This window comes from Drosophila innubila (assembly GCF_004354385.1).
Source record: "Drosophila innubila isolate TH190305 chromosome 2R unlocalized genomic scaffold, UK_Dinn_1.0 1_C_2R, whole genome shotgun sequence".
Classification (NCBI taxonomy): Eukaryota; Metazoa; Arthropoda; class Insecta; order Diptera; family Drosophilidae; genus Drosophila; species Drosophila innubila.
Window position 1 is genome coordinate 5343236 of NW_022995374.1, and position 20797 is coordinate 5364032.

Below are 20797 nucleotides of genomic sequence, written 5' to 3' on the forward strand. Positions count from 1 at the left end.
ACGTTGCGAAAACAAGCATCTAAATGTTGAATGGTGAATGATTCTTGTGAAGTATAAATTTTTTTGGGGTGGACGCCAAGATGACGAGACGCCGGCATCCGTCCGGAAATTGTTATTGTTTGCACAAAGGGGGTGGCAAATCAGAAATGGCGCAAACGCAGCACAACACAACATTAATACCCAGTGTATGAGTGTGTATGAGTGTGTGTGTGTGTGCTTGCAACTCTTTGCGGTTGCCTGGCGGAGGCAAGTTAATGGAGTCGGCGACTCCAGTCAGCCATTCAGTTAGTCAGTCAGTCAGTCAGTTGCAAGTGAATCGTGCTCCTGACAGGCAACACAAATTGCCATAGCAGCTGCCTGGCGTGACAACAAATCTTATAAGCATTCAAATTCATTCATATTCACATGACTCTGTCAATAACCATATACTATACTATATAAAGTAATACTACTATATATTGTAAACCGATGTGCATACTACCTGCGAATTGTATGTCACATGCTAAATGAGAATTTAACTCAATTCCTTTCACATTAATTCTAGCGTCTTTCTCTGCGTGTTTGTTTGTTCTGTGTGTGTGTTTGTACGGTTTTCGTGTTCCGTTAGATTCCTAAAATTGGTAACGTTGCAATTCTTAACGGAAATTTGGTAAGGCGGCAGCTCAGCTTTCTCAGACATGGCCGACGAGGGTGAGGGAGAGAAGGCCGATAAGAAAATCGTGCACGTCTATCCTCTAGTCAAGGTTGGTTAACTGACATTACAAAAAATAAAGCATGTCCTAGATTTTTAATATATATGCCTTCGAATAGCACTCGGACATGAAGGAGGAAATGCGTCACGAGGTCATCGAATTAACCGTTGCTGTCTGCGAGAAATATTCTGCTAATTACGAGGTGAGTAACATTATTAAATGATGATAAGCTCATATTATTTCTTATCAACAGTTGGCTGCTAAAACGATCAAGGATACGATGGATAAGAAATTTGGCATCTATTGGCATGTGGTTGTCGGCGAAGGATTCGGCTTTGAGGTGTCCTATGAGACTGAGAACATACTCTATCTATTCTTTGGCGGCAATCTGGCCATTGTGCTCTGGAAATGCTCCTAAAGCAGGTCAATCAATCAATCAATCAATGAATCAACCAACTAACCGAACCAACAGACGTACCTAGAAACCAAAAACAAACAGATAACGAAATTTTTGTATTACTTAACTTTAGCATATTGTTAATGTTATGTATTAAGTTGCGCCATTTGATGAAGTGAAGAAGTAAAACGTTGTGCCACGATTTGTGTGTCCTTTGCCATGGCAACTGCTGACATTATTGTTGCCCTTAAGACCAAAAAAAAATACAAAAAAAAACCACTTGGTTATATGAAAATTAATTGAAGGCTTTATTTGTAAACGACGACGACAAAGACTTTCTTTCCCACACACGTTTCTTGATTATAAAAACTGTTTGTCTGCAACTAAGTATAAGTTTTGAAAATTGTACAAAATGTTGGATTACGCATAGACATCCTCACGATCAGCACCGGCGCCATCGCCGCCATCCTCAAGATTTGAGAAGAGCAGGAAATGCGATGTGCGATGCAGTTCATGATAGAATTCCTTTGGATTGGCCAACTGCAGTTCGTACTTCATATTGGGATCATGACGCACGCCCATGAAATTGTAATTCCAACTGCTCTGCGCCGGCACCATGAAGAAGCCAAGGAACTTATTCGACAGCAACATTTGTACGCGCTCATAATGCGATGGCAGATAACCTTTGGGATTGTTGCCCTTGTCGGTGTTCTTGGAGCCCCATTCGAAGCCGGACGGCGTCAGTTTGTAGGCGGTCAGGGAACAGGAGCCAGGTGTGAATGAGCAGGTGATGACAATTGTCTTTTCGCCATCCCAATTCGAATTCTCCTGCATGATCTTGGCATGTGTGGTGATATCCTGCGGAGATAGCTGCGGCAATTCGTTCGGTTGCGTGTGTATCCAACCCAATGGTTCCATATCCTTGAGGTACTGATGTGTGGGCAGTGTGTTCGGTAAATTGATCGTCTGATGTGTGCCCCACTGTGGCGGCATAACAATGCAACGAATCTCCTTCACCTGAGGATTATCCGGCGGACTGACGCCGTACAAATAGCCAGCAATTTGAGCGCGCAAATCGGATATGGTAACAAACTTCTTTAAAATGTTCTTGGGCAGAATGTAAGTGTAGCCGGTCTCCTTGATGTCATCGGAGCTCACGTAGATGTGGTTCGTGCGCAGATGCAGATTCGTGGCGGAAATGGCACGAACTCGCCACTCTGTCTTCGAGCTGAATGTTTGCGTCTCGTAGTTGGACGTGGTCGAGGTGATAATCTCGTCACCGTGCTTATTCGTTGTGCGCGTCGTGGTGGCCGTCAATTGATTCTGTTCCTTGGTCTGCTTCTCGATCTCGGCAATCTGTTGACGCTGTGCGGACGGTGCGCTAATCTCCATGCCGAGTATAATGTCACGGATTTCGGACTGTGTCAGCGAGGCAACATTCACATTGTTCTTCTTGCCATAATCGGCGAGAATGAGATCCTTCAGCTGCACTTCCACCTTGATCCATTCCTCGTCCGTCAATGTTGGCCAAATGTGATGAGCCTCCGTTATGGTTGTTTTGTCTGGCTTCAAGATGATCTTCGTACGCTCCGTGTTGACATGCAATGCACGCAGTATCAGAATGAGACGACTGAAGGCTGTGTATGATGATATTGTCTTTAGCCAGTCGTCGTACAGATTGAACAGCACCATTTGGGGCTCTGTGGCCTTAAGAATCAGATCACCAAACTTCTCCACTTTGAGACAGGCCTGGAAGGGTAGCTGCAACTCAGATCCCTTGATGACAATGTTGGGAAAGTCAAGTAAATGCACCTCAAGAGGATCCAACATGCCCTTCCGTGTGACAATAATCTGTTTGGGCTGCTCCTCCACTGGCAGCGAGCGAATAAGTGCCGCAACTTCCTCAGCCGTTTTCCATTTGGCCAATTGTCCCAAACGTTTCTGACCCGCCCACACGGAGGTGTGAATAATCTTGAGGAACAACTGTCCGGTGCGAGGATTGAATATAAAGATTGCACCGTTAATGGGCTTCGTGGTCAAATTACCCTCAAAGGTCTTGTGAATGGTCACACGATACACATTCGTATCATCCACAAACCAAATGATTTGATTCGAAAACAGTTCTCCGTAATTCTGGGAGCTGAGGTAAGGTTCCGTTGGCTCTGAGGAGTACAATTGCAGAGCCTTGCGAATGCGCTCGCGGAGCACATAAAGCGCCGGATTGGCCTTCATGATCTTGGCCATGGCCTGTTGTATCAGCGTTTTGCAGCCCGGGAACCAATTGCCATATGCCGAGTGCAGATTGTAGGCCAAATCGATGGCGATTAGGACACCAGTGGGCGATGGATAAATGGACATGTTATCTGTGGTATAATCGAGGAACTTGGCTCGGGCATAACGTTCCACGTCATGAGAATCGTAATCACCCCAACGTAACTGTATGTCCAGCCAATATTTCTGGGTCGTTGTGTTGTCCATGGTGTCTTTGGTGTCCGCCAGCAGCGATGGACGCGACACATTCCATTTGTAGGCGGGGAAGAGCAGAATATCCGCACAGGATGAGTTCATTTTGTATGATTTACGCGGATGAATCGTTTCCTTTTGCACTGTCTCAATCTCGAGGGCGTCCAATTCCTGATCAAACACTTGACACAAATCCATCACAATGGACTCGTGTATCTTTTGCCACAAGTGAGCACGAAAGATTTGAATCAACGATATCTTCAGTGTTGGAATCTTGCCATGCATGAAAATACCCGTCAGATCCAACTGCACCTGGAAGCCCACATAGACGTTGGCACGATTGATTGTTGGCGACCACCAGAGTGTGAAACGACGATTGGGTATCTGATTGAGACCAGAGCGCTGTGCATTTGTCAGCTTCTTGTACTTCATGGACTCCTCAAAGCCAGACGCCTTCTCCCAGAACAAACCCTCCCACGTGGGGAAGTACGTGCCCTTAAACAGTGTATGCTCCAGAATACCCTCAACGCCGCCCAGCGCCTGTATCATATCCGTGCGATAGTTGTTCAAATTCCAGAGTTTGCCATCGTGTCGCTGATGTGTCCACCAGAAGGGATTCTGCTTGAGCACCTGATACTGCTTGAACTCGGTTCGTATGCGCCAGCCCTTGTCATAGGCCAGAGTATGCCGATCCTTCTGGAAGAGCGTATTGATGCGAGGTATACCACGATCCCAGCTGTCCTCCAAGTCCTCCAGGGTGAGGCGACGATTCTGTGCATTTGCCTCCTGACGCTTCAGCGCATATTCAGCCCAGACACGCTGCGAGTCAATGAACTCACTCTCCCACGGTTGAATGTATCGATACAGATTGGGTATAAGCTGATCCTCGTCATGCGACATGCCTGTCCACAATATAATACATTAATAAACAAAAACAAGTATGTTCCTTTTGTTTTTGACTTACCGGAACGGAAATGCGTAATGCCCACATCGGTTTGCTTGGACCAGCGCAAATCAGATTGTGGAATGAGCACATGACCCATGCTCAACATGCCCAAGCCGCCCAGCTCTTTGGGAGTATAGAAGACAACGGGCGGGAAACGCGAAGGCATTTTGGAATTCAAGCCAATCTTGATACGTGTTTGAATCTTATTCTCGCACTTGACCAGCAGATCCAACAGCTCTTGAGTGTTGACTACAGCCTCTCGGAAATAAGTCATCAGACCAATGAGCGCAGTATTCCATTTGTTGACAATCTAGTTGGGGGAAAAAACAATATTTAGAAATTGCATTCTAGGCCAGGCTGATGAGACGAACCTTTGTGAATGTGGTGGATCCGGATGCCATTAGAATTTGACGTACACGATTATGGAAACGTCCCAGGGATTCATCATCGACACGCAGGAAACACTGAGCCGTACGCTCTTTGGTGATTTCATTCTGCAAATTCCAAACGCCATCGCGATGCGTGAACTCTTCATTTTGAGTGCGGCACTGCAAAAAAAAGAAATGAAATTATTAACTGAACTTTGTCAACGGATCGTGATTTAAAGGAACCTTTGGCAAGATGCGACACTCGAAGCCGCTCATGTTGAACAGCAAATTGGGATTGTCCTTGGAATAAACCGAGACGAATGTGCTCTCCCAGCCAATGGTGGTCACCGATCGAGGCAGACGATTCTTAATGTCCCAAAACACAGCACGTCCACTGCAAGCAAAAGCAAAGGCAATACATTAATCAGCTGAGGGATTATTAAGAGAGAGTTTTTTTGGGGGTAAAACCTACAGATTAACATCGTGCTTCATCAGGCGCATGCGTGCATCCCGAGGCCAGCACTTCTTGTTGTTATAGCCCACAATGTTCTCATTATTTGGATCCGGATGTTCGGTAAGATAACGCTGGATCAGATCACGCGCCTCTTCAGCCGAAAATCTAAAGAACAAATGTATGCGATCCACATAACGGCAGTATAGTCGAATGGGATGTGCTATTTCCGTAACTGCGTCCTGGAATGTTAGGAAATCGTTGGGCATTTGCGGTGGACCAGCCATTTCGCTGGAACGATGCAGGCCAAGCACCAACAGATCCAACACAAGTCCATAGTACTGCGTTATGAACGATGAGAACTGTAAGCCACGTATTATGCCATAGCTGTTTGTATGATTCATGTCCTTATAGTTGATGACCACGTTGTTCTTGGCCGTCATGTAATCGGCAATGTTATGATCCACAATCAGACGCAGCAGACGATTCAGCAGCGTCAGATCAATCTTCTCGTAGAGTTTCTCAAATCGCGACTCCAACAGCACATTGCATTCGCCCTCACCCACATCCCAGACATCCTGCAGATTGTTAATGCCTGTCAAAGACAAGTTATTAAACAAGGATACCGAAATGTCCTTAGCTTATATCTTTAAAGCAGGGAATCAAACCGAAACAAATAAAAGGTTCTATTTCAGTTTATTTCTTTCGGTTCCGGTATCAGTAACCGGTACGTAACGGTACAACAAATCAATTTTGAAACATTTTAAAATTTTTAGATGTCGTTTTATAATAAATATGGTATCAAAATAAATAGCTAGACCGACAGCAAAAAAATATTAAATTTTCTAGATGTTAAAAATTTAAATGCAGACTGAATTTAGAGGCCAAATAATGATCAAAATGACATTCCGATTGAAAATCGGTTAATTTTTAATGAAGTTGTAAGAGATCAAAGTTTTTGAAAAAATGTCAAGGGGTAAGTATGGAAAATTGGATGTTAGATGGCTTAGAATCGAAAAAATATCAAATTTTCTAGATGATAAAAATTTAAATGCAGACTGAATTTAGAGGCCAAATAATGATCAAAACGACATTCCGATTGAAAATCGGTTAATTTTTAATGAAGTTGTAAGAGATCAAAGTTTTTGAAAAAATGTCAAGGGGTAAGTATGGAAAATTGGATGTTAGATGGCTTAGAATCGAAAAAATATCAAATTTTCTAGGTGATAAAAATTTAAATGCAGAATGAATTTAGAGGCCAAATCATGATCAAAACGACATTCCGATTGAAAATCGGTTAATTTTTAATGAAGTTGTAAGAGATCAAAGTTTTGAAAAATGTCAAGGGTAAGTATGGAAAATTGGATGTTAGATGGCTTAGAATCGAAAAAATATCAAATTTTCTAGGTGATAAAAATTTAAATGCAGAATGAATTTAGAGGCCAAATCATGATCAAAACGACATTCCGCTTGAAAATCGGTTAATTTTTAATGAAGTTGTAAGAGATCAAAGTTTTGAAAAATGTCAAGGGGTAAGTATGGAAAATTGGATGTTAGATGGCTTAGAATCGAAAAAATATCAAATTTTCTAGGTGATAAAAATTTAAATGCAGAATGAATTTAGAGGCCAAATCATGATCAAAACGACATTCCGATTGAAAATCGGTTAATTTTTAATGAAGTTGTAAGAGATCAAAGTTTTTGAAAAAATGTCAAGGGGTAAGTATGGAAAATTGGATGTTAGATGGCTTAGAATCGAAAAAATATCAAATTTTCTAGGTGATAAAAATTTAAATGCAGAATGAATTTAGAGGCCAAATCATGATCAAAACGACATTCCGATTGAAAATCGGTTAATTTTTAATGAAGTTGTAAGAGATCAAAGTTTTTGAAAAAATGTCAAGGGGTAAGTATGGAAAATTGGATGTTAGATGGCTTAGAATCGAAAAAATATCAAATTTTCTAGGTGATAAAAATTTAAATGCAGAATGAATTTAGAGGCCAAATCATGATCAAAACGACATTCCGCTTGAAAATCGGTTAATTTTTGTTGAAGTTATGAGAGATTAAAGTTTTTGAAAAAATGTCAAGGGGTAAGTATGGAAAATTGGATGTTAGATGGCTTAGAATCGAAAAAATATCAAATTTTCTAGGTGATAAAAATTTAAATGCAGAATGAATTTAGAGACCAAATCATGATCAAAACGACATTCCGCTTGAAAATCGGTTCAGTTTTGATTAAGTTATGACAGTTTTAAGTTGGACAACTCTTTGACCTAGCACCTTTACCACAACCGTACCGGTACAAACGTTTAGTTTCGGTTAACGGTTCCGGTGTTATCCCCTGCTTTAAAATATTAATATTCTGCATTGATATTCAAGTATCTTGTTGTCTAAATGCAACACCTTAGGCGTGAGGTTTGCAACAAGGGGATGGAATCCAAGCTCATCACTTTGCCACAAATCACACACCCAAAATGCACATGTCTAGCGTTCTTCCACTTCATTTTTTGGCTCTTGATGATGTGTTACCTTGGCACCACTTGTAGGCAAGTAGTGGTGGTGGTTCCGTGTCGCTGGGCTTGATCCATGGTGGGAACAGACGACGCTTGTCAGCCTCGTACCAGAGATACTGATCCAAATAAGCGTCTGTAATCTTCTCCAGTGGCTCCACCTCATACACAGGTATTAAATGGCTGTACAAGTCCATGAACTCAATGCCCACCTGAAAAATACCAAGTACAACATTAATAACTTTCATTGAATATATAAATTTAGCAGGAACTGACCTCCTTGAAGGCGCGTTGCGTCAACAGATGACGCTTGATACGAGAGAGCGCTTCGTGCGGATTATCGTAGGCCTGTTCAATTAAGCCCAGCTCCTCGCGCTGGCTTTGATTCAGGCGTGACTTGACACTGTAGGCCTCCTTGAGACGTTCCAATGCGAGAATCAATAGCTTGGTGTCATGCTTATAGGAGAGTGGCGGAAAGGGAATAGGCGCAAAGCGACGCGACTCCAACCAATGCACTGTTGTGGTGTATATGGCGACAGCCTCTTCGGGCGATATGTAGGGTCCATCCTTGAGGTAATTGTGCTGTCTCTCCTGCTCAGCCTTCAAATATAAACGCGTCAAGCGTCCCAAATTCTTTTTGCACACCGTCTTGTCCACGGTGGCGCCACGTCTTATACGCTCGCGATTATAATGCGCCGTGTTCGTCCACCAATCGGCCTTCATTTTAACATAGCGCAGAATCATGTTTTCAATGGGTATCGGTAAGCCGGGCACCTTCCATGGGATGTTAGCCTTCCAGCAACGCCACGCCTCAGACAGATGCTGGAGGATGGTACGTGCCTTGTTTTGCTTGATGCCCTCGGGCATCATGTCCACAATATCGTGCATAACAGAGGCACGCAGTTCCAAATCGAAATGCGATTCCACACGCTGCTTTGTCACCGTCTTGGCCACGCCCTTGGAGTGTCGTCCCTCAAATTGACGCGACAGCAAGTTGCCCAGCCAGCGTTCCAGCAGTGGCGTTATGCCGCGCATAAAGAACAGCCAAACACGCCAGCCTGGCGCCCAGAAGCCACAGCCCGGACCCTTGCCGACTGGACCCGTGTTAAATCGATAGTAGATCAAATGCTTCAAGTCCTTGCACATTCGTATCTGTCTCATCAGCTTGTACTTGTAACGATACATGCCGGTTAACTGACCAACATGTGCAAATATATACTGTAGACCATCCGCCAACTGGAAGGCATCCACATTGTTCAATCGATACTGCACATGGGAATCAATTATCAACTTGGTCAAGCGAAGAATCTCACGGCACAAATGGAAAGCTGTGAAATTAAAGATTATATAATTGCCTATCATACACAATGCGAAGATTAGTCAGTTACCATTGCCGAAACGTGACTTTTTACGCTCCTTGGTGGTCAGAGTCTTGACTGGCTTCAAGTTGAAATTGTAGTCCAAGTGCAGATAGTTCAGATTCTTTCGATGGATCAGCAAATTGAGCATATTATAACCCTGGCGACACACTTGCAAACCAGCCTCGACCCAATCCAGCGTGGTTGTCTGGAAGAACTTGGTCGCCTTAAACGAACGGAACAAGTAACTGCAAAAAGCCGACAATTATTAAAAATATAACAAATTGCGAGTATTTATAATGTGAACCTACCGCTTCTTCTGTGGCTTTGGTTTGCGATGCTTAAGAGCATTGAGCACATAGTATTTAAGCAACTTTTGATAGCTCACGCGCACTTTAACCGGATGTCCGGGTGGGCAATGCTCCTTGTACCAGCACTTGACCAGCGGCACATCGATGGCACGACGAGAGCGACCGGAACGCATATTAAACGGACGCGGTGCCCACAACAGTGCAATACCATTAGCCGTATTATCTGTATAAAGCGGAGTATCCTGAAGAAAAGGCTGCACATCATCTGGCAGAGTAAAGTCCTCATCATCATCAGGCATGGGTTCCTGAATTTTCGAATTAACATTGCGATGCGAAATTGGATTGATAAGTGGATCAAAGTAAAATGCTGGCAAATCGGGATCTTCGGTCTTAATGTAGACCACGTTGGGTGTATGATACCTAAACGGAAACAGAAATGTTATTAGAAAATACATACATATTTAAATTTAAAGGCTTATACAATGTATGCAACTATCAGCAGTTTGCGATTTAGACTTAAAAATCGTAACGAACATTTGCATTGCACATCCCAGGAGAAACAATCGCTAAATTGGTAGTAAAATGGGAGTTTTGATTGCTCTAACATGGCATGAAGCGTTACTAGCAGTTACGTTTAGCTGACAACTCTACGGCCATGTACATCTATAATATAATATTAGTCTAACACAAGCTATGACTTACCAGCTGAGATGCACAAAATGTGGCATATTGTTATATAGATACGGAAAAGCAATACGATATTCGGTACGAATGGGCTGTCTTATAATAACTTTGTTTATGTCATTAAACTCGTTCCAGTCCTCGTCACTGTAAAATAAACAAACATTAAAATTAATCAATTCATAAACGTATTTTTGAATGCACTTACCCAACATTATGATCTTTAATAAGCGGCTCAAACTTTGGTCCTCCGGGTATGGCCATATTAAGTGCTTTTGCGGTGAAGAAACTCTTGGGATCAAATAGGTAAAAGAAGTTATTGTCCACCAAATCCGTGAGCAGCTGGTTGGCCAGACGATAGAGCGTTGCCAGCTGTGGCAACGAAAGGTTCCACTTGCGGTAGGTGGAACCGTTGACAAATCTGAAGAAAAGTAGATAGATTGAACTGAAGATACATTCATTACAGATACAAACAGACTGTGTACTTACTGTGTATCGACCAGTGGCCGATGATCGTAGAACCATTTGTAGACGGCATTGTCTTCATCGTTGTCCAGCTCTATTTGTATGGCCTCCAGTGGCTCGACATCCAGAACGTTGTCCGCATAATCCAACGGCGGTTCTTCATCATCGAAGGGCGGGAAACGCATACGCTTGAAATGACGACGATCGCGTTTCTCGCGCCGCATCATAATCCACATGGTACTATAACAAAACATTTAGTCTTAACCAATGGAATGTGCTTTAAATGCTACTTACCCCCACTGAGCAATGTAGACCGGCTCAATGACCCAGGGTATTTCATTCACAAAGGTTATAGCGCCTGTTATGTGATACAACACCTGTACGTCCCGAATCTGTTCCCATGGCATGGGCATGTTCTCGAGCAGCTTCAGCACAGCATGTGGCATGTACTTAAGGGCGCCCAGATAGACGCGCTTATCGTGACGATACTTCCGGGATGTCATATCTCCGTGATCGCGTATAATCTTGCGGATATGCTCTGGCGGCATGTCCTCCTTTTGTGTATCTACAAAGCCGAATTTGCGTTTCTCTGCAAAACGCTTTGACTGTAAATGCTGCCACTTGAGCGCTTTCTCCTGCAGCTTCTCCTCGGTGAGAATATCCGGTTTCGGTGTGGGTATTTGACCCAACTGCGGCTGTGGCACGCCCGCTGTTGGCGCTGCCATGCCATTGGCCGACCCGTGACCCGACGGAGGTAAAGGCGCACCCGGCGGAGGTATTTGCTGTATCTGGTTGGCCATCTGCTGCTGCGCATGCAGTTGGGCCTGCTGTGCATGGGCAAACGCTTGCTGCTGGGCCATCAATTGGGCCGCCCACGCATTCGGCGGTATCATATACGGCGGTATAGACATCGCTTAATTGTGTGCGACACTCCTAATCGATCAATGAACATAGAAATGGAATATATGAATCAAAAACAATACACACACGTTTCGTTTACAACTTTAAGGTGAAAATTAAGAAGAAGACACAGACATCGTTGCCGTCGCCGCGTTTTGCAATTCTCACCACGGCTGTTTTAGCATAAAGATCAACTACTAAGCACATATGTTGGTATTTAAATTGCACAGGCACTGTGTTTGACTATTATTCTTACCTATTTCACTAGTTTATAACACTTTTTGTTGATTTTTAACAATTTTCCGGTTCTTTTGCAAAACGTTTAGGATGCGGCAGACATTTTTCAGAGATGGTCGATGGTTTCGCAGCACAGTATCGATAAGCGACAAGGCAACGCGGCTCGATAGATATCAACACGAAATCGATAGACGGTTGGCTATCGAAAGTCGATGTACATACGTTAAATGCGTTGAACATTAAAAAATTTTCAAAAATCATAACAAAATGGAAAAGAAATCCCCTAAGGCAAGCTCTAATTGTTATAATCAAATCTATGAGCTGGTCAACAACTGAAGTACAGGTATATCTGTTTGTTTGCTATTCTAATTATTAACGTTTCTTTTGACGAGTGCGTCAGCATATTTACTCAATCACGAAATGAGGGAATTTGTGATGATTCCAAACGGAAAACATGTTTTGATATTGAACTACTTTGCTCATTAGTCTAATTATATTATCATTTGGCTCGAAACAAACAGCTCTGTATGAAAAACCTGACCCTGATACATGTATACAAAGAGATATATATAAATTTAAAAAAATTCCTGACGGGTAACGACTTATCCAGACTAATGTTTGACCAATCAATGATCATGTGCGAAATCGATCTCCGGCATTTTTGCGCCCTATAAAAGATCTTAGGTAAGATGCTTAGAATCGCAGTTCATCAACAACAGTTCTTCCAAGCAGAGCTTAACCCGGCAAAAGGTGATAATTTGCTAAAAAAGAAAAAAATTCAAAAGAAAAAAAAAAAAATACAAGTACTGTGAGATTTCACAAACAATATTAACAATGACAAAGGTAAACCGTTTACAGATAAAGTTCGCTAAGATTGTTCAATTACTCAGATTTGCTCCAATTGCAGTTATTGATAGTCTGTCTTTGCTTGACTGCTCTAATTTTGATGCTGACACCAGCGAATTCTGCACCTGCAGAGGTAATAAAACAACAATACTTAAAATATTTCGGAATTAATTTTTAATTTATTTTGTTTCAAAGAGCTTGTCCGCCGAAGTTGAGGTCGATGATCTCTCTACAGCAGACAGCATCGGCGTTGGTTATTATGTTCCGTCTGTTTCCTCGTACTATAGTCCATATTACGGTGGCAGCAGTTACTACAAATACGGCGGATACGGCGGATATGGCTATGGGGGATACAGAGGTTACGGACGTTACTATCGTCGTCCAATTTATCCAGTTTGGGGTTGAAAAGGCGATATTAACAATCAATTTAATAAATATTAGCATAGCATAGTTTAAACTTTAAAGTGTAGTATTATTTGCTTAGTTCCTTTGTTTAATCGTACTAACAACCAAATACATTATATCAATCTTAATAAAAAAATTAAAATAAAAAAATTTGTACTATTTTACTTTATTTTTTTTTTAGACGACGGCAATAATTATAAATCATATTTATAAATACATAGTTATAAATCAAAAAAAGAATTTAAAGTTAAATTGAAGTATATAATATATTCACTAAAAAAAACTATGAGATACATACATTTGCAGCAGAGACTTTCGCGCGGTTTAAAAAAAACAGGTGTTTTCTTTTAAGGTGCCCACACACGACAAGCACGAGTGCTGAACAGGTTGCCACACTTGGCATTTTTGCGCCAAAAATGGCTTTTTTTTCCTGTGCGCGCAATGACACTTTTTATAGAGGCAAAATTGAAATTTTTTGTTTTGAAATATAAAATAGTTTTGTTTTGCATTAGTAAAGATAAACTATTTGGTTTACTTATAAAAAAAAATAAGTTCGTTTTAATGAAATTAGCTCTTTTTTAATGAAATGGGCTCTTTTTAAACATTTGTCGGCGCATTTTTATTGAATTAATTGACTTCTGTCACTCGACCGATCCCTGGTCGTCAAATTCCAGTTAGGTTGCCTTTTATTTTTTGTTAATAAATATAATGACGTCATTAATGCTTTTGACCCCACAACAATTAACACCGGTTTAACCGCACCAGAAAAAAAATTAACTTTATTATCTTTAACATTATTTCACTGTTTTTTTTTTACGTTGAAACCCAAATCGCAAGATTGTTGAAGCGCTTACGAAGAAGTCGAAGTAATAATTATGTGGCTAGACGCCGTCATCATAACTTAAAGGGGGAAATGTGTGTGAAGAGGCAAGAGAAAAGTGTGTTTGGTAATTGTATAGGTAATTTGGAGCTGAACCTGTTGACCCTCCAAAATTTACGACACAGCTCAGAGATTAAAACCCGTTGAAAAAAAAGTTTGCCAAAAATTGTGGATTTCACTAAAGCTTAAAAGGTTTTCTTTCTTTTTTATGTGGCATCAAAAAGTTGGATATTACATTAGATATATGTATGTATATAAGAAAAATTAAGTTACATAGGAATGATTGAGGCCAGTTTCAAAAAGGAAACTCTAAGAAACTACTAGTGGTGCTTCCTTCCTTGACCATGTGTCTTATGGGACTGATGCACTTTATGATGGCTTGGTTTCGACTGCTGATGATGATGGTTCTTCGATAGCTTGGAGCTCTTGGACGTCTTGTGACGTCTTCCGTTGCGTTGGGACTTGGAATGATGTGGTGCCAATGGCACTGGCATTTGACCATGATTAATTTTCTCCTTATTCAGATCCTGTATATGGTGCTTGGCATGCTCCGCCGGATGACCATTGTGGTGACCAACAGACGGCGAGTGCTGACGTTTGTGCTGTTTGTGTGACCGATGATTATCCTCAATTGCTTGCGACGCCAGCACAACGGATATCAGAATCGTTGCAATGATAAACACCTGAATGGAGAACAACAACAAAAAGTTACATACTCGCATTTGGAATTTCTAATGCCAAACCAGAACACCGGATTGAAGCAATACATTTGTTATCGAAACGGATAAGATAACAACAATATCGGGCCACTAAAGCACTCACCGCCTTCGACATGGTATCTCCTGTTTTTATTCTTTGTTTTTTTTCTTTAATATTTTTATTAACTCTGCCTTACAACTTCGATGTGTAAACGCAAACGTCCAAATGTCGACTGCTTTCGGAAACTCTTCCGCTGCTGGTTATAACCTTATCTTTTATACGTACGTCCAGCCCCTATATTATAGATACATACATACATACATAGGTATGTACACGTGCATGCGTCAGTGCTCGTCATTTTATCGCCCATAAACTCCGATATAGACAGCATACAATAGTTTATGTATTTTCTAATATTTGTGTGTATAACATATGTACAAGTCTATGTGGTATGATCACAGGCAGGTTTAAGCACAGATCGAGCATATAGATGGTGGATAACGACAGTTCTTGGTAGGAAGAGCCATCCAGAAACAAAACTGAGCAAAGCTACAATTACGTGTCTTAAGGTCGAAGTCGAATTCTACGTGTACCGCAGAAGATTATTGATGATAGGTAAATTTCACAATCAGTTCAAAGAGTTTCCACCATATAAACGAAGTGCCGTACAAAAGCAAACTGCTAAATATTCCAGTTCCCGAGTTATCTCAGCGTATATTTATAGACTCCACATCAGTAATCAATAACTTATCTCTCATAATAAGCATTGGCATTCATTTAGTTAGAGCTTTAATCCAATATACTTAGATAATATATTTTTCCCGCTTGAAAGTGAAGATTTCGTCAAACAAATTTTTACTGGATTGATAATTTTATTGCGTATTCTTGAAAAAATCATATAAATGGAAATAAAACGTTAACTTTCGATTGCTTTGTTGGTGTGTGTAGATCCGTGTTAAATCTATTGTTTTGAAATTTATTGGTTAGTTCTCATAAATGTCTCTCTATATATGTGTGTTTGCTTTTTAAAGGTATTAGTTCATTATATAAATATGTTTGTTTTAACTTTCGAATGCTTCTTTTCTTCATTTTTATCGTTCATAAGTATACAAAATTGAATATATATATTTATATGGATAAAGTATTCGCTTAGACGAAATACATGTGTGGGATTTAAGAAATTATTGATTCAAGAAAAGTATAAGGATAATAATCAAAATAACATATTTCGTTTAGAATACATAGAAATGAATACATTTGACAAAAATATATAAAACATAAATAATAAGTATTGAAATATTTCACAAATAAACTTAAGACTAATATATATTATTTTTTTTTTTTTACATTTTCGTACTTTTTATATTTTTTTTTTTCGTTTTTTTTTTTTTTGTTGGTTGTCTGTGGTTTAATATTTTACGACAAGTTGATGCTTGCTCTTAACGTGGCTAACGCAAAGTTGGTATTTAAGTGTGGGCCTTGATTGAAAGACTACACAAAAGAAAAAAGTTGCGTTGACAAAACTTTAAACGATTTTAAAAAATTTGAAAATTGATTTTTCATTGAACACATTGGGGTCAATATGTCAGTTTGTGATGATCTACTACACGGATTTTTATGTATTATTACTGCAAACACTACAGATTAATTAATTGATTATTGTTTTGGATAACTTTGAACAAGAAATTTATCAGATTTAGATTGTTAGTTTCTTCTTAAATCGTTTGATTTACAATTTTTGTCAACGTTGTCACTTTTTCTACTCCTCGATGTTGTACAGGAAATAGTAGTTTTCATTATCGTTGATTGCAGCTGGTGGTGCCTTCGGTGACTTTCTCGATAGTGGTTCGAATCCCATGAAAAGGAATGCCTCAATTAAACGACCGCACTCAGGCTGATCCTTGCGCATAACCATTACAATGCCGTCCACCTCCAATTTATCCTCGGCGAACTCCAAAAGCGAGATGAAGGTCTGCTTGGAGCCAGACGGGGGTAAATCAGTTGGAAATGCGACATATAAAATGTTGTTGGTCGGGTTTAAAATCGACATCCAATTCGTAGACTGGTCTTCGGTGACGTGCAATTTGATGGAAATATGCACCGGTTGGTCATGCTGCAAGATCTGGCGCAACACCTCCTGGCAGTCATCCTCCGAGCACAACGAATGAATGTCGTGCGACTCCGTGTCGGAGCATTCCGACGACGAAGAAGAGGATGACGATGCCCGAGAGCTGGCCTCGAACAAGCTGCCGCCAGCCGAGTCGACCGAAGACTTCCGGCTGTAGCCTGTAAAAATATAAGAACAAATTATTTATATAATAATATATGTAAATGCATATAGTTATCTATAATTAACTTACCCGTTAAGAGCGATGCCCTATCGTGATCTGTTCTGTGGTGGACAGGGACATCAGGACCACCACAGAGGCCCTACGCCGAGAGAGATGCGGTAAGACTCCGTCGACATGTTCGTGGCGCAAGACGAAGTCGAGATGGTACGGAGCTTGCCATCAGTAGCACATCCAGCAACTCCGCTATCATTAAAGTCTCTTCTAACGAAGCTACTAAACATCATTGGGTCGCTGCGAAAGAAATAAAATTTAAACAAATACACCGATATTAAATATCAATTAAAAATTCCATCGATTGCCTTGTCGATTTTGTAGTATATGGGATTCCATTTAATTTACCAATTCATTATTAAAGACAATTGGTGGCGAGACACTGAAAACAGCTTAACGGCGTAATAGCTAATGTAAAACTGGCAGACTGAATAAACGTGTGCAATATTTATCAGTAAAGTCGAATCAAGTTAAACACATTTTTTATGACGCAGACATATTCGTATTTAAGAATGTTTATAAAGATAAGAATCCCGCAATCTTTAATTAATCGGTGCGGGCAACTGTAAGGCCTTCAGGGCTTATAAAACCTATAAAAATATTTATTAATAGCTAGAAAAAGCTAAGATAGGTTGTCCACATAAAGATCTCGGAGTTTTTTAGAGCTACAATTTATTTTTTCATTTGAATTAATTTAGAATATTTCCGCTAGTTTTCTAACTTTAAAAAGAGCTAGAATTTCCGCAAGCTGCCATTTCATAATTTTCCCGCGATTGACATTTAAAAAGTTGTAGATCTGGCAGGTAAAAAGCTGAATTAACAACACTGACGGTACAACGATAGCAAACGATAACAAATTCATGCAACCATGCTGTTGAAATACAACCCTGCGTGCACGCAGACTTTTTCACCACAGCATGGCGGCACGGGCAGCTGTCGCACACACACACACATTCACTCGTAAACGTTTGCGCAAAGAAAAAACAGCGAAAATTTGCGGTGGCGTCGGAAAATAATAAGAAAAATCAATTAATCATTTGGAATTAACTAAAACAAACTACCGTAAGCATGTCGATTGGCGTACCCATTAAAGTTTTGCATGAAGCAGAGGGTCACATAATTACTTGTGAAACAATCACCGGCGAAGTCTATCGCGGCAAGCTCATCGAGGCAGAGGACAACATGAACTGTCAAATGACACAGATCACGGTCACCTACAGGGACGGACGCACGGCTAATTTGGAGAATGTCTACATTCGCGGCTCAAAGATTCGTTTTCTCATACTGCCCGACATGCTGAAGAATGCGCCGATGTTTAAGAAGCAGACCGGCAAGGGACTAGGCGGGACGGCCGGACGCGGAAAAGCAGCGATACTCAGAGCACAGGGTGAGTCTTTTACTATACATATGAATGTGTGTGTGTACATTCTGTACTAATGAATCGCTTTCATTTACAGCGCGTGGTCGGGGCAGAGGAACTGGTCCCGCAGGTGGCGGTCGAGGCGGTGGTGGTGGTCCACCGGGAGCACCAGGTGGTGGAGGACGGGGCGCCTGGCAAGGCGGTCCCACAGGAGGACGTGGTCGCGGCGGCTTGTAGGATGCACAAGGATCACATTCTATCCATATATAAGTTAAGGGCAATTAATTATAACGGGCGGGTCGCGAACAATGTTGAAAGTCTAAATATTGTCATGAAACAATAGCGAAATGAAACTTGAATTTGAAAAATGTGACTTGTTTTTTTGTTTTTGGTTTCTGGCCTGGAAGAAGAAGAAGAGTATCCAACACCAATTATTCGGACATATACATATTGACAGATGTGTAGTATATATCGCCGCTTGTCGAATATTATACAAAGAGAGCAATTCCATGACAGTATTACAATCTGTTTCAACTTGACTGTCGACGGATAGCTCTCTTCATTTCGCTATTCGCAATTTGAAATAAGAGAGTGGACAGTGGACAGGTTAGTTAACGGTTAGTTTGGGCAACGTCGAATATCATTCAAAGAGAGCAATTCCATGACAGTATTACAATTGATACTGGACTGTCGACGGACAGCTCTCTTTATTCATTTATTCGCTTTTTGTACGTTTGTACTGTTGGGCTCATTTAGTTAATAATAAAAATTTAGTCGGGGGACAATCACACAAACATTTAAGCAACAAAACAAATATGTACAATTGTCATACATACATACATTTACCGAACCGGCAGAGAATGAGAAATGTGTCTGCTAAAAATGTCTTGCTTTTCTTTCCCTCTATTGATGCCAATTGAACAACAAACTGCGCACTTGGCAAAACGTTGCAAATTGAGAGTGACTGTGCATACATATACATACATATGTAGCAGAAGCACAAGCAAGTGCCCAAACACAAGGAGAGAGAGTGTGTAAGAGCGGCATACTACTGGAGGTACTGCGTAGCATGGTGGCATGTTAATTGATCGATTGCAGAGGCCCTATTAAATCGATAGACACGTGCATGCAATTGAGAGCTGACACTCTAAATGATATTGGAACATGCTAAAGAGATGACACTCTAAATGAAATTGGAACATGTCAAAAAAAAAGAAGGGTATCCACATACCCAAGTTGATCCTCTGACTCTGACTGCTGATGCAGTTCTTCTTCTTGCTGCTGCTGATGCATGGTAATCACTGCTATTAACTTAAATCCAATACAAATATGTATGTTTGTATATTATGTGGTGGGGGGATTTGTACTTGTATGCAAATGAAATCACAGTTACGTTACGTTTATATATGGTCCGTTTCCTTGCGTGCTATTTACGTTATCACAGTTTTGTTTGCGCTGAGACAAACGTCTAGAAGTTTACATCGAAAAGGCTTTCGAAAGCGATTCGCTTGTCTCTTGTTTGTTTTTTACAACAATAAAGATATTCGTGTGCTTGTAATTGTATTTGTTTTTCCCGTGCCGTAGCGAACGAAGCGTTGAGCGTTTCTCTGGCAACTGATGGCAGCTAAACGGCGGTGGCATCATTTTATTTCAAAAAGATTTAGTTGTTCCTCCCGCACACACACACACATTAACATGGCATGCAAGGCACATGAACATGTATCTACATACATATGTATGTGAGTGTGCTACAGACACAATAGATATATATTATTGCTTAGTTGGGATAATAGATTAAATAGAAACAAAGTACAGTTATACATTTCATAAATGCTGTCTTTGGGCATGTTTTAGTATTATTTTTTTGAAGGTCGACCCGGTTGTCCCAGTCAATTCCCCCAAAAGGTAGAATGTGTCGAAAGAGTAAACACAAACAAGTGGCATGTAAAACAAAAACAAACTAATTACATTTGCATTGCTCTTTTGCCAATTTGCGTCTATGCAAATATGGTACAGATATACAGCGATATATGTATATATATATGTACACATATAAATAATTGTTGATTTTCTTTTATCCCCCTTTTTTCTTTGTATTTTGTTTTGAAAATTGAAATGTGCGCCGAGATAATTTCGAAATATATTTTGTATTACAAATGGAATTTGTTTTTGTCGTGCTCTAGACGCATTTATTATAATTGTGTTCATTAATAAATTTAGTGGCTATAATTAGCCAAAAATATATATATACAAACGATAACGATAATATAAGCGTTAATCGATGTTTGAGAGTACGTGACGATGACCGTCAAAAACGTAATTAAGCACAATACAAATGAAAGCTCACACACATATTAATATAAGCAATTATTAAGTGTGTGTGGGAAGAGTGTCGGGCGTTTTCTATTGAAATACCGTAATCATAAATACATGTGTGTATGTATGTTCCTATGTTGTTCTTCTCACGTTTTGCACCACGCATT

The 20797-nt window shown here is 40.5% G+C and overlaps 6 protein-coding genes and 1 non-coding gene across 7 annotated transcripts; 3 read left to right on the top strand and 4 right to left on the bottom strand.

Moving 5' to 3' along the window:
• Window positions 1–536: 536 nt before the first annotated feature.
• On the top strand, window positions 537–1385 carry LOC117785282 (dynein light chain 4, axonemal). The gene is made up of 3 exons (XM_034623224.1): window positions 537–743; window positions 811–894; window positions 946–1385. The coding sequence occupies exons 1-3, from the start codon at window positions 678–680 to the stop codon at window positions 1108–1110; spliced, it is 315 nt and encodes a 104-aa protein (XP_034479115.1). The 5' UTR covers window positions 537–677; the 3' UTR covers window positions 1111–1385.
• Window positions 1374–11919, bottom strand: LOC117785277 (pre-mRNA-processing-splicing factor 8). Its single transcript, XM_034623218.1, has 14 exons — window positions 11802–11919; window positions 10940–11578; window positions 10670–10885; window positions 10389–10601; window positions 10202–10327; window positions 9500–9919; window positions 9219–9436; window positions 8107–9158; window positions 7850–8042; window positions 5339–5912; window positions 5110–5260; window positions 4870–5046; window positions 4517–4808; window positions 1374–4454 (listed from the first exon to the last, which is right to left on the bottom strand). The coding sequence occupies exons 2-14, from the start codon at window positions 11554–11556 to the stop codon at window positions 1510–1512; spliced, it is 7194 nt and encodes a 2397-aa protein (XP_034479109.1). The 5' UTR covers window positions 11557–11578; window positions 11802–11919; the 3' UTR covers window positions 1374–1509.
• On the bottom strand, window positions 9980–10161 carry LOC117786038. Its single transcript, XR_004617570.1, has one exon.
• Window positions 11920–12465: 546 nt separating the features above from the next.
• On the top strand, window positions 12466–13169 carry LOC117784066. Its single transcript, XM_034621669.1, has 3 exons — window positions 12466–12625; window positions 12690–12761; window positions 12824–13169. The coding sequence occupies exons 1-3, from the start codon at window positions 12617–12619 to the stop codon at window positions 13031–13033; spliced, it is 291 nt and encodes a 96-aa protein (XP_034477560.1). The 5' UTR covers window positions 12466–12616; the 3' UTR covers window positions 13034–13169.
• A 946-nt stretch (window positions 13170–14115) lies between these two features.
• Window positions 14116–14885, bottom strand: LOC117785173 (histidine-rich glycoprotein). The gene is made up of 2 exons (XM_034623085.1): window positions 14736–14885; window positions 14116–14596 (listed from the first exon to the last, which is right to left on the bottom strand). Exons 1-2 carry the CDS (start codon window positions 14745–14747, stop codon window positions 14234–14236), a joined length of 375 nt encoding a protein of 124 aa, XP_034478976.1. The 5' UTR covers window positions 14748–14885; the 3' UTR covers window positions 14116–14233.
• Window positions 14886–15464: 579 nt separating this feature from the next.
• On the bottom strand, window positions 15465–20008 carry LOC117785170 (ornithine decarboxylase antizyme). The gene is given in 4 exon segments (XM_034623083.1): window positions 15465–16898; window positions 16973–17024; window positions 17026–17194; window positions 19546–20008. Coding segments are annotated over 4 exon segments (810 nt in total). The 5' UTR covers window positions 19608–20008; the 3' UTR covers window positions 15465–16371.
• Window positions 17851–18684, top strand: LOC117785171 (small nuclear ribonucleoprotein Sm D3). Its single transcript, XM_034623084.1, has 2 exons — window positions 17851–18341; window positions 18412–18684. Exons 1-2 carry the CDS (start codon window positions 18023–18025, stop codon window positions 18549–18551), a joined length of 459 nt encoding a protein of 152 aa, XP_034478975.1. The 5' UTR covers window positions 17851–18022; the 3' UTR covers window positions 18552–18684.
• Window positions 20009–20797: the final 789 nt, after the last annotated feature.

What these genes read in the sequence shown, in the direction of transcription:
- LOC117785277 (XM_034623218.1), bottom strand. Translation starts at nt 11,556, where the DNA reads ATGTCTATACCGCCGTATATGATACCGCCGAATGCGTGGGCGGCCCAA. An exon ending in CGGCCACTGGTCGATACACA is followed by an intron (nt 10,602 to 10,669) that starts GTAAGTACACAG and finishes ACTTTTCTTCAG; the next exon opens with ATTTGTCAACGGTTCCACCT. An exon ending in GATCCACCACATTCACAAAG is followed by an intron (nt 4,809 to 4,869) that starts GTTCGTCTCATC and finishes TCCCCCAACTAG; the next exon opens with ATTGTCAACAAATGGAATAC.
- LOC117784066 (XM_034621669.1), top strand. An exon ending in CGAATTCTGCACCTGCAGAG is followed by an intron (nt 12,762 to 12,823) that starts GTAATAAAACAA and finishes TTTGTTTCAAAG; the next exon opens with AGCTTGTCCGCCGAAGTTGA.
- LOC117785171 (XM_034623084.1), top strand. Translation starts at nt 18,023, where the DNA reads ATGTCGATTGGCGTACCCATTAAAGTTTTGCATGAAGCAGAGGGTCAC. An exon ending in AGCGATACTCAGAGCACAGG is followed by an intron (nt 18,342 to 18,411) that starts GTGAGTCTTTTA and finishes TTTCATTTACAG; the next exon opens with CGCGTGGTCGGGGCAGAGGA.
- LOC117785282 (XM_034623224.1), top strand. Translation starts at nt 678, where the DNA reads ATGGCCGACGAGGGTGAGGGAGAGAAGGCCGATAAGAAAATCGTGCAC. An exon ending in ACGTCTATCCTCTAGTCAAG is followed by an intron (nt 744 to 810) that starts GTTGGTTAACTG and finishes GCCTTCGAATAG; the next exon opens with CACTCGGACATGAAGGAGGA. An exon ending in AATATTCTGCTAATTACGAG is followed by an intron (nt 895 to 945) that starts GTGAGTAACATT and finishes TCTTATCAACAG; the next exon opens with TTGGCTGCTAAAACGATCAA.